The sequence below is a fragment of the Pleuronectes platessa genome, chromosome 1 (assembly GCF_947347685.1).
Source record: "Pleuronectes platessa chromosome 1, fPlePla1.1, whole genome shotgun sequence".
In the NCBI taxonomy this organism is placed as follows: domain Eukaryota; kingdom Metazoa; phylum Chordata; class Actinopteri; order Pleuronectiformes; family Pleuronectidae; genus Pleuronectes; species Pleuronectes platessa.
Window position 1 is genome coordinate 19,198,799 of NC_070626.1, and position 12,742 is coordinate 19,211,540.

The following is a 12,742-nucleotide window of genomic DNA, read 5'->3' on the forward strand; positions in this document are numbered from 1 at the left end:
AAATAATTGACTCACAGGAAAGTAAAAAAATAATATGCCATAGTCAGTAATAATGACATTACATACATTATGGGTGTGTTCCTGAAGTAAGGTAGAGTGTAGCTTCAACCATTGAGGTCTTTAGTTTAAATGGTATATCACTACATTCCTTGGTCATAGCTTGAATTTCTGAATTTGCTGAATACACCAACTGAATGAGCACATGGTCGTCACACGAGGGACAAACATCAGACGGTCACACTTTTAAGACACATTTATTTTGAATTGTGAATGCCAGACCGGAAACACCAAATAGGAATTTTACCACTAGCTTCATGACCGTGACCGCGTGCGCTGTGTGCGTTCACGTCCGGGTTGAGGCATGATTCGCCAAATTTTTTGTTTTTGGAAGTTGAGTCTGACATTTTTTATACTCTTTCCGGTTTCTATTGACATTTAGAGACGCTCACTGTCAGCACTTTACACTCCAGTATGAGCAGAGCAGTGGATTCAAAGATGTCTGGTTTTATTCTGTCACCAATAGTAAAACAAAACAATAACGGGTTTATAATCCGAGGTTTAACATAAACTTGATTCATGTATTTCATTAACCTTATGATGATATAATGCGAAACAAGAACCTGCAGAGAGTAAAGTTGAATTCCCAGGTGATAACTAGTGGGCGTGGCACAGAACAGGTGGATGACGGCAGGAGGAAATGTGAAACCGGAAGTGTGATAAACTGGATTGTTACTTTCTCGGTGTGTGGACGTAAACAAGACCGGATCGCGGAGAGACTCTCACAGTAAGAAATTATGACATATTCGTCTTCTTCACGAGCCGTCGACTCTTTCACTTTCACGTAAAACATTGAAATATACAGACGAACTTTGTGAGAGGGGAGATCCGACTGTTTCAATGTCGACTATCCTTTGGGCTCCCATGTTCACATGAAATCACGTTAACGACTGTTTAGATTTTTTACTTTATATGATCAGATGTATAACTATGAAAGCCAGCGTATACAAACTGGAGAATCTTACTTGAGAGTCCTCGATGGTCTAGTGCGAGTGAAATGTTTGTGGCTGCAGGAGTCTTTTCAATCTATCCCAAATCTGAAAATTTAAATAAGCTTGGTCTTATCAAATATATGGTTAAGCACAGTCATGCTTTTTTGTTTGTTCATTTTGTATATATTTTATTCTATGTAGGTGTGTTGTCTTTTATCTGGACCCTGACTCTGAATAATTACTGTCATTATGTCCTTCTTCTGCATGTGGGCCCCAAATCATTCTAAACCAGCCCATTCTGATTGGCCCTCAGTTGGATGTATTCCTCAACCAAGGCCCAACAGTCCCCTTAGATTCAACCAAGCTCCACCTAATTTCACACGCTCATATATCAGTTCCCTAAATATGCCGGATTTTGTCAATCAATATCCACAAAGTATTCCGTAGTAACCCCCCCCCTTCAATGGGTTTATCTCTGGGCCATACCGCATCCGTCCACCAGATGTTTTGTGTAAACTTGCCTACAAACAAACCAGCCAACAAATGCACAGGGGTGAAATCGTACAGACCTTGGGGGAGGTAATGGAAAAACCTCTGTGTTCGGACCTTCACCTAACCCAGCCGTTCATCTCCATTAATTAACCCTTAATGTATCTTTACTGTCCACGGTGGCAGCAACAGAGGCATAAGCCAACAATCTACTTAATCTATTAGTCTGTAAGAGGATTCATGTCCACATCTTCTTTTGTAGGCAGAAGATGCCAGAGAGGGGGAGACACCAGCAGAGGAGCGATGAGTACAGGAGCAGGGAGAGGGACCCCTCACACGATGGAGACCATCACCCTCCCTCCGGGGACAGAGGTCGCAACCAGAAGCCCAGAGACACGGACAACAGAGGTTCTGCTGGTGACAGGAGGCCCCAACAAGACAGGCAGAGGGACATGACATCTGCCCCTCAGAAGGAGCCACCTGCTTACAGGGACCACAGCCACGGCCGTGAAGGACACTCCACACTGTAAGGGACCTGATGCTCTCTGTAAACAACGGCCAGCACTCGCTGTCATGTCTTTCCACTGAAACTGAAGAGCACCTAGGGCAGGGCTATGTAACGTGCTTATTTGTAATATATGTGAAATTAGATGTTTTGCAGAGGAAGTATTGAATCTAACTCAGTGAAAACAAACTGTATTGTTTTTACAGGTCCAGAGAGACACCAGTGCCTCACTCTGAAGAGGAGAGTTATGAGCCACAACACAGACGAAATCTTTACAATCTGAAATACATCTTAACCAGTAGAGGCAAGTATATTTATCACAGGGTCCTTCTGGGAAATGTTAAATGCAATCAAAGCTTCACAGTAAATTTCTAGAATTTGTTACGAGGGCCCCTGGATATATTTAACAATATTACATTTCATGTTATTTTTCCTTTTTTTAAATCACCCACTAAAAGTTCCTTGAGAAGTGCAGAGCGAGCGACGAGTCAGAACGGAGCACTTGTGCTGTTCTGATTTGAAGTGTGAAATCAGTTCAATGTTCTCAGGTCTATGTTGAAACAGTGCTTGTTCCTTCAGTTGTAACCTTCACAAGGCACAAGCTGTACCTCCACCGACACCCAAACATTCCCCTCCAATTCAATTGAGCTGCACCAAAATTCACACATTGACAGATATCAGTCCCATTAATATTATTTCAAAATCCACAACCACCAATTATTCCCTGGGAAAACACCTCAAAAAATTCCTACACTGTGCAAGAAAAATGAAAACTGGATCCGCCCCCGGTTCTTTGTGTTACCGTGCTTACGACCAAACAAACCGACAACCAAGTGCACAGGAGTGAAAACATCTCCTTGGCGGAGGTAATAAAGTAGCTTACTATTATGAGCTCCTTCAAATGCTGGAATGGGAAAACGATTTTTGATGTTTAATAATTTTGTATTTAAAATGTCAGAAAACAGGTTTCTTGGATTAAATCAGGTCTTTTTTTGTTTGGAAAAAAAGAAAGTAATTATCATTTATGACAAATAAAAGCAGCAAATCCGCTTATCAGAAAAAACGCTGCTTATTTATTTTGAATATTTGAAATTCTCAAAATAAATTTACTCGTCATTTAAAGCTCTTCATTCTCGTCAGTATAATTTTGGTCCTGCCTCCAGGTCTGTGTCAGCTTATGGAGGTGCTTGTGAATCTGCTCCTCGTCATCTGTGCTGGGGTGCCACACAGCAACCAGGGGGGTTACCGGGACCTGGCCAGCCTGGGTGGCATCTACTATTACCACTTTGGTGGAGCCAATGCCTTCACCGGGGCCGACGCAGACAGGGTGAAGGAGCTGGACCGGCTGTTCCATCAGCTCAAGCTGCCCCCGTACGTCTTCACCATGGCCTGCGGCGGGTGTCTGATGGTCTACGCCTGCATCATGCTGGGCCTGGGGATTTTCCGAGTCCCTTACCGCTTTCCGCCTGTGCTGCTGGGGGAGGCTCTGCTGAACTTCCTGATCGGCCTGGGCTACATCCCTGCCCTGGCCTTCTACTTCATTAAGCTGCAGGAAACCTACAATAATCCCATCTGTACGGAGAGGGAGCAAATGTACAAGAGCAAAGGGCACAAGGGCTTTGAGTGCAAGTTCCACGGGGCGGACATCGCAGGAGGTCTCTTCGGGGTGGTGGGGGTGGGGGTGTTCATCTTTGGTACGGTGTTAGCTATCAGAGCTTTCAGGTCAGTGCGAGAGCGAAAGAGGCAAAGAACAAATGAGGACGATCGTTTTTAAGCTGCCTTTTCTCCTCGACATATGGCGGCAGTGGGATTGAGAAAGAATCCCTGTGAGAAGAAACAGTGTTAGTTTTTTTTCCATATTAGGTCTTCACTTCTAGTATCCACTTTTTATCCACTTTTTTATACTTTGATAAATTGTTTACATTTTTATAAGGGAGAATACTTTTACATTTTTTACCTCTTAACCAGTTTCCATACATGTTTGTCTTTTGTGTGTAGCTGTGAAGTTATAATAAACAACTCAAATAGCATTTGATTATTTACTTTATATTTAATTACTTACTTTAGTATCACTGTAAACTGATTGACAAAGGTGATAATATCATTTAATTCCTTCTGGAATAGGGTGTGTAAGTATATCAGCATTTGTCTTTACTTTTAAGGACGAGGTTGGCTGATATGTTCTATAGGCCGACATCTCATAGGTCAAATAACTTTTATATCCCACGACTAAATTATTTTGGATTCCATAGATCTCAGCAAAGTCTGTGGATCATTTATCCTTCAAAGTGAATCTTGATACACACTGCTGAGGGAAAATGTCCAGTTATCAGTGTTGCCATTGAGCGACAGTATCTTTCTATTTCCTTGGAATCAATTTGAACAAAGCAGTCACACTTTGTTCCAGTCTTGTCCTGTTTAAACCTTTCTAATAAAACACAGATCTACTGTGTTTATCAGTGTTAACCATGATTGTTCCTGTGATTCATTTTCTTGACCTGAGAATAACAAAGAACATCACATCCATAGGGACCTTGAAAAATACCACTTCCTGTTACATAGTGTGGGTATTTAAAATGAATGACAACACACTACAATCCACATCATATCTTATACTGACCAAAGACAGTGACTTTGATCATATTTATTGGCATGAAATCATCATGGAATGGTGAGCAAAATGGACACCGGACAAAAAACCCAAAACAAATCACAGTTAAAAGTTTATTGCTACTTGGCTTAAAGTTAATTTAAAAACAGCTCGTCTGCTTAAAACTAAAAATAGCAGCATTTCAAATAAAACGACGACTACCTTCCTCTCTCAAAATTCAGGGGAATACAGTTCTGTCTGACACACAGCGAAAGTGCTCATTGTTAGTCCTTCTACTAAATAATAAATCCTTAAACATAAACCTAAAAGTTTAGCAGCAATCTGCATGCTAAAATACAAAACCCAAAAATATTAGATATGATTCCATTTTTGTCCAAATAAAACCCATTTTGTATGTTTTTAGCCTTACTTATATTCAGGGCATGCTTTGAACACTAAATACAGTCATAATTAGTAACTTGAAATAAAAGTACCATCATGAGAAACCGATTTATGTGGAATCTCAGTCACTTCAGATTCTGTGGTGGAGAGAGAAATATAGATTTGCATGAAAACAATGAGGTACAAAAATAAACGTCGGCTTCTTGGCATTGTGAAAAAAATATTCAAGCATTTCTAGAAAACTAATGCGGAGAAAAGGAACTGTGAAAATCGAAACAACGGCTACTTTGGTCACATGTTAAACAACTGGAAAACCTCTTCAATCGGTTCCATTCACCACGTTCACACAGAATTACAGTCGGTCCTTTATTCACACGAGCATGCATACACTTACTGTACGTGTGCACTTAAGCTTCATTTTACATACACATAAAAGACATGTTGCAACAGACTGTAGTTGTACAAGGAGCGAGTTATGTTGTGCAGACACAAAACGATCCTGTACACGTAGCAAATGATGCGCAGGTAAAAAAAAAGTAGGCCACAAAACGCTGTGGCCTACTCTTTTTCAAAATTTGGTGCAGGAAGGTGGGTGATGAGCTTTTTACCACTGGACCCCTCCACTTAAGAATTAAAGGGAATATTTAAATTCAATGCACTGTACCCTGTGCTCCCTCTTCCTGTATCTACGCACACTGTTGGCATATGTACATGCACACTGATTAAGATCCTAATGGCTTGTTTCATGGAACACGCTTCACGTTGGAAATGTACAGAAGTCAGGACCGCAGGTGAATATGTGATGGCAGCCAGGGGACAGACAGTAGAAGTGGACAGTGAGCGAACAGATGTGTAAAAAAAGTGACCCAAGTGGTTTTAGAGGAGCACGAAATGTGCGATACAGTCGACGCCTGCCTTGGCAAAAACTGGGCCCAGAATAATAAAACTACACTGCAAAGTAGCACAAAAAGATAAAGGAGCAAATTACATACAAAGCACATGTATCATACACACATACACACATCAGTCAATATTTATTTTCAGACAAATTGAAAAAAAAGATTTTTGTGGATTCAGGTGATGGAAAATGAAACTCTGGTTTACATTTATATTTATACACATTTTGCATATTTGTATGGGGGAGTTGGCAACATCTGTTGCAAACACCACTACTTAGTATGAAACCTTTAGGGAAGTTTAACTTCTCCAACTCCAAACTCACTATAAACAGCTCAGTTCCCCAAACCTTGTTTCAGACGTGTACTAATAGTATTCACAATCATTTGTCTTGCAGCTCTTTCTAGCTCCTCCTGTGGCCTGTGGCAGGTGCACCCCCGGTGGCCCCCAGTGTTTCACCGACATCAGTCCAGACACCGGATAACGTGTGTGGGTGAAAGGCAAAGAGTCAGAACCACACAGAGTCGCGGGTGTTTGGCATCTCAGACACTGATCAATATAGTGGCTGGAAATAAATGATCAGCCTTAAATTCCCACTGGTGAATTTAGAAAAAGGAAAAACAACCTACAGTTAAAATAAGTGAATAATTAATAAGCATAAGGAGGAAACTCATTATTTATTACTACTTAAATGAGAAATTTCCGAAACCATTTCCACGTAGTACTTTCCATCCTGGTAATTAATACATTACCAGGATGATACTGGTAAGGTATCAATTAGCTCAATATTTTTATCCAGCTTTAAATACTAGATATATAAATAAAGGTATGTATGTTTCTAGATACATAAATAATGGTAATTATAACTGTGTCGTCATTTTCAGCCAGAAGGGGGCCCAATAATTTAGTTTTTACAGGCAGATTACTGTAGTGTTAGTGATGTTAAGGATGCTGCTGTTTGTGGTGCTCTTGTTTAAACTTTAAATAGCTGTCAAGACAAAATTCTGATGAAACAAAATCATATTTACTAAAATGGGAATTATTCATTATATTAAAAACGATCATAAATTAATTGTCATCATTCTCACTGGCTATGTATTCTTAAAGAAGAGGTGATATGTTGGGCTGAGGGAAGCCCCAATAAATCGCAACACACCATGTTGATCACTATCTCATATATTAAAATCACTACTTTTTTTTTATGTACAAAGTGCTTTTAACAGTTTTTTATCCTTTCAAGAGACAAAACTTTTAAATTACAGGGAAAAGTTTCAGACTCACACATCAGTTAAGGCTTCAGCAGCGACTTATCACTCATTCCTGTGGAGCAAAGACAAAAGGAGCGGGGGGGGGGGGGGGGGTGCTTTAATAAAAAACCTCCTCCGCAGAGCTGAAGAGTTCAGTAACACACTGAACACAAGTGGATGAATCGAGGGGCTCCATCTTCTAAAAACCAGGAGTCGTGTTTTACTTTAAGGCTTAAAGGGAACACTGAAAGGTCCAGCCGGGTTTCAGCTGAGGAATGCCAGAACTGCACCACTACCAAGTTGGAGTGCTACATAAAAATATACATCTAATGTAGAAACCACGAGCTATAACCAAACGTATGGCCGTCATGAGCACAGCAGCCCAGCAGCAGAGCTGTCCTCTCTTTTGGCACAAGGTGGGGGCAGTAATGTTAGTGATGTAGTTTTTGACAACCCCCTTTCAACTGAGATGAATATGATTGGTCATACATTTTTTTTAAGGAAACAATTAGGAAAACACAGTGTGTAACTAAATAGAGAAAATAGAGCACATCCTCTGAATCCTCCGGAAACATCGTCTCTAGATCAGGAATAAGGATCGATGCAATGTGTCTGAGTGACCAAGAGAAGCTATATCAAGTTATATAAAATGGACAACTTCCTTCTATAATTCCAACAAGAAATGTGTGACCTGCTCCAAAATGTGTGACACCTTGTGTGCACAGACCAGATCTTCCAGGAAACCAGACGAAACCATAACAATAACGCACACTGACAATCACCTGGGTTGTGCTTTGGAGAGGTGAGCCGAAGAAAAAGATTTGAAATGAGAAGTTCAAATGTCAGTAGCGCCCAGGGACGTGGGTGGATGTTTAGAAATGTAAAAGTGAAGCAGCCTCCAAAGTTTGGATAAATACTAAAATGCACAATCTTAGTACCAGGAAAATATTTCATAATTTGCAATACATAAAAAGATTGCATGTATCCTTCATTTTGTAATGATACACAGTGGAATATTTTAGTTTTGTGCATCAACTGGTTTGTTAAAAAATAATAAATTAAATGAGATGATTATTTGGACAGTGTTACAGGGACAATATTTAAACACTCATCCTTTAAAGACTATGAGTGGACATCTAACAGGTTGACTTCACACAGATTTAGCATTTACCTTTTTAAATGCTATTTTGCTTGACCTTAATTATGTTTTATATATATTTCATTTATCTTTAAGTATTCCTCAAATATTATATATGTTATTATTCTATATCTTTCTTTATTTTCTCTGTTGTATGGTTTTTAAATGTTAAACTGCAATACTTAAGTCATATGAAAATAAATTTAACTTTTTTTTCCTGTGTAGTTTTGAAGATGACCATGTGAGTCACAGATTATACTGATCACAGGATTTTTGAATCCACGACAAATCAGCTCACTAGAGTTGAATGACGTTTATATTATAATTATCAGTTTTCAAAAATACAATTCTCTAAATGGAAATACCTTTCAATCTCAGTGTCAGCAGCTCAAGCACACAACATCAGCTAGAGGCTGATTATGAGTGTGTATAATAATTAATTTATCTGATATATGCGATTTTCGATCTATATTGTGTGGGGTTATTAAAAATAAAACATGCCTACAATGAAAATGTAATGTTTCTGGCCATGTAAATGCAGTTATTTTGTCCTCGCCTCTTCTTATCCAATGAGCCTTACACGCATCTGTACTGCGTGTTCCCTTTGTAAGCCACAGGAAGAGGAGGAGAGCTAAAGCTGTGCCAGCGCTGGTCTCTCGGAGACACGGTCTGTCCTTAACTAACAAGCTCACATCCCTAAACACAGCCTGGACGTGGAGGAGCTCTAGGCTGGATCGTAGGCACTTCTTCAAGTCTCAGTCACAGGGCTTCTCTCCGGAACCTGAGAGACCACAGAGTCCCCGGAGAGGAGATTTGACCTCACTGAACACCATCTGCACGTACACACCCTCCAGATTGCTTGACTTTCCAAGTAAAGGGAAATTTTGCTGACATGTTTACACACATGAGGTACCCCATGTCAGGTCAGGTTGGTTTTACTCTATAGTAACCTGCAATCTTTTTCACAACATCGTGTTATGAAGTAGGAACTTGGTCACCCCTGTTTTCTTGGATACTCAGTAGTAGCCCATGACCTCGACTTAATGGTACCACATCGCTGATGACGACTGTCAAGGTCCAACAGGTTTGTCTTGTCCTCACAATGGATCTGAATGGCAACTTGAATTGGAATATCCCACACGTGTGAGAAATATCTCTTCCTCTTCCCTGGAATGGCACGTTCACAGAACTGCAGCCACATGCCGCTCTGCTGTGTCCCCCCCCTAGAGGGCAGTATCGTAGACTTCCTGCTGTAGAAAGGGAGCTGGGCCTGGACCTGGAACCATGTTGGAGGGAAATGCAGGAGGGTGTGGATGATCCCACACAGGCTCTTTGAAGGAGGGTGTTAGGGAGGAGCCTGAGACGAGCGGGCTCTGGCCTCTTAACTGCTCCCTGACTTCCTGCTCCAGACTTGGTGGAACAATCAGCTGATCCTCTGGGTCCTGCTGTGCTGGGGCATTGAAGTAACCAGACTTTTTCTTTGGAGCCTCCAGTGCCACTTCAATAAGATTGTGACTGTCCTCAGGAGCCACCACGGAGCCATTGGACAACTTCTTCCCAAACAAGCTGCACGTGGAAGGGGACTTCTTAAGGTCAGCGATCTCTCTCCCACACACAGCCAGCAGGCAGCCGTTTGTGGCAGAAACCACCACGCTGTTCTGTCTGCGCATTTTGCCGTTGGGGTAGTCAGAGTGACGCTTGTCAAGGTCAAAGTCTTGGGCGCTCTCGGTGGACCCTGACCGTAGCTGGAAAGCACAGCAGTGGATGTCCACCTCTACCTCTAACTTGCTGCCATTGGAGATGACCCCCTCAAGTGGAGCCTCATCGTCACTGTCCAAGCCGTTGTCGGACTGGTTACTTGAGAACGTAGCACAGGAGGGCTGACGCTGGAATAGGCCCGGGTGGGTTCCTGAACCACCTGAGCCTGGCACCATGATCCCACACAGCGTAGTGGCAGGGTGTAGGCTGCACCGTCTCTCTGGGCGGGGTGCGGGCCCAGATGATTGGTGCTCGTCTGAAGCGGTGGACCCCGCCTCACTGCCCACCTCTGAGGCTGACGTCTCACTGCTGAACTCAGAGACAATACCACTGCTGGATGAAAGGATGGCTGGTTCACTGGGGCCCGGGGTCACGGTTACAGGCGCAGGGACCGGAGGGGCACCGCGGGGCTCAGTGGTGGAGACTGGCGGCTCACAGGTGCAGCTGTCCTCGCCGATATGCAGCGACACCACCACAGCCCCGATGTTGTCCTTGCAGCCATAGCTCTGGGCGAGTGTACACAGCTTCTTGGCAGCAGCACGTGGATCTCGCACAGCCTGCACGGTGCACACGGCCTCCTGGTAGGAGACCCACTCGAACAGAGCTCGATTACCCAGGATCAAGAACTCATCCTGGGAACAGAGCGGCTCAGTGTGCACCCAGGGCTTTGGAAGCACCCAGGGAGTCAGGTAAGAGCAGCCCAGCAGCCGAGAGCAGCATGTCACTCCACTCACTTTGTTATCCTATAAAACAGGAAGTGCAATTAGAGTCGTGAATCAATGTGAAGCTTCATAATAAAGTCTGCTATCTGCTGTCGGTCTCTACAATACCATCCGATAAACAAATTGAATACTGCACTGTCACTCTACTTATCATGACTTGCACTTTTTCTAACAGAAAATGGCATTTGCATATATAAACTGTATATACAACTTTCGTTAGTTGTGCTATATGAAATATACAGTTTATATCCATGTATATACCTACATTTATATATAATAGCATGGTATATTTGTTTGGTATACCGTATCTGACTTAATACGTAGTGAGGGTCTAATCTGCACATATATAGACAAATCTATCCAAATATCTCTACCAAATATAAACTTGCAGCTTAAGATGCTTGTGCATTCATCCTCTGCCATTGCACTCTCCTCAATAACATATTCAACATTTATTATTCTCTCTATAGACTTTTTATATTTCGATTTTTTTGTCTACCTCATTCTGACTTGTTCGCTGCTGTTACAAGTGAATGTCTTCAGTTTGTCTATCGATATAATTTATCTTATCATATCTTACATGTCTTTCAGAATATGAAGCTACACATTAGCATTTGATCAAATGTTATACATAAAGGCTCTGATGTAAACACACAAACATATGAGCTGTTCATTACCTCTGTAATTATGGCTTTACTGAGTTTAACTCTCTCCATCTCCTCAGTGCAGTTCTCCAAACTGTAAACCTTAGAGAGAGGTACGGGTCGGCCGCCCCGACACAGCACTGCCTGGCAGGTGCCCACGTTGGCCACAGTGAGGCTGAGGTAGCCTCCCGGATCTGAAGGCTTGTGGTGGAAGTAACACAACAAGGCAGAAGCACCCAGTTTCTGTCCAGCCATTCCTAGTTTCCTGTCCCAGTCCAAGAGAAACAAACTCTTAAAGTCACCAGTTACAGCCTCACACAGCAGCGACTGCAGTTTCTTGGTACAAAATGGTTTAATGAAGATTAACTAAAAACCCTTCTTACCTGTGTGAGGTGAGGAAAGTGTTGCACATGTACACATTGTCGATACTGGAGTGCTGAAGCTCCTCACACAGCACATCTCCCATGGTGCACTGCAGCAGCCGAGGCACTTCCTCATTGCGGTCTCCATCGAAGATACCGTAACATGCCTCCACCCCGTCTCCAAACCGGTCGACAGTCAGCACAGACACACACAACCTGTCGCCAAAGGAATATCCACTTTAACAAATAGACCTTACACTCAGAGATAAACGCTTCAGCATGCAACACTGCTCCTCCGGGTCAAGGGGGTGACAGCTGATATAAGACGCTGCTGTCAGGGCCCCTGTGGTGCCCATGAGCCTGGAGGAGCAGCCGGGCTCTCAGCACTAGCACAAGCATTGAATTGCATTAAATCCAACAGAATTATTAGGCCCCACTGCACCAACTAGGCTTTAAAAAGATCCAATGACTGTCCTGATGCCAGAGCTATGTAGGTGCCTGTCAATGATTCAGATACTGACTCAGTTGTAGACATCTGCTCTGTGTTTCTATGGGAACTTCCAGATAGAGATCTATACATTAAATCAACGCACAAAAACATTTTGTCAAGAGTTATTATATATTTGACAAAATAATTACAGGGTAACAGACCCCATGTAGACAAGAAAGACACTGAATGAATAGTCAAGTGTCTTAATTTAGGGGATATCAAATGATTTACTTGTACACGGCATTTACTTCATATATGTAGCTCTATATGTTCACAAGTAAACAAATAAAACACACAGGAACCCAAAGCAGTGCTCACTTGTTTCTTTGACCGCTCATTTCAGAATAACCATGGTTCCAGGGAGTGGGGGCACTCATTGAGTCCCCTGCTGTCGTGGTGGGCTTCTGGTCTAATTTGAGGGTTGTGATGTGACTGAAAAAGGAGAAAGAATACAATAGAAGGATGAATGGAATGGATGCACAACATACATACACAATACATGTTTCACT

General features: G+C 42.2%; 2 protein-coding genes across 2 annotated transcripts in view; one reads left to right on the top strand and one right to left on the bottom strand.

Annotated features, from left to right (window-relative positions):
• The first annotated feature begins 330 nt into the window (after positions 1 to 330).
• On the top strand, positions 331 to 4,449 carry marveld3 (MARVEL domain containing 3). The gene is made up of 4 exons (XM_053426295.1): positions 331 to 784; positions 1,741 to 2,004; positions 2,190 to 2,287; positions 3,147 to 4,449. Exons 1-4 carry the CDS (start codon positions 606 to 608, stop codon positions 3,755 to 3,757), a joined length of 1,152 nt encoding a protein of 383 aa, XP_053282270.1. The 5' UTR covers positions 331 to 605; the 3' UTR covers positions 3,758 to 4,449.
• Positions 4,450 to 4,586: 137 nt separating this feature from the next.
• phlpp2 (PH domain and leucine rich repeat protein phosphatase 2) overlaps positions 4,587 to 12,742 on the bottom strand; it is a 33,958-nt gene continuing 25,802 nt past the window's right edge. Inside the window, exons 15-18 of the mRNA XM_053426135.1 lie at positions 12,552 to 12,665; positions 11,765 to 11,959; positions 11,415 to 11,646; positions 4,587 to 10,758 (exon numbers count right to left, since the gene is read on the bottom strand). Coding sequence (XP_053282110.1) covers positions 9,481 to 10,758; positions 11,415 to 11,646; positions 11,765 to 11,959; positions 12,552 to 12,665 — 1,819 coding nt within the window. The 3' untranslated portion in view covers positions 4,587 to 9,480. The remainder of the gene's footprint in view (positions 10,759 to 11,414; positions 11,647 to 11,764; positions 11,960 to 12,551; positions 12,666 to 12,742) is intronic.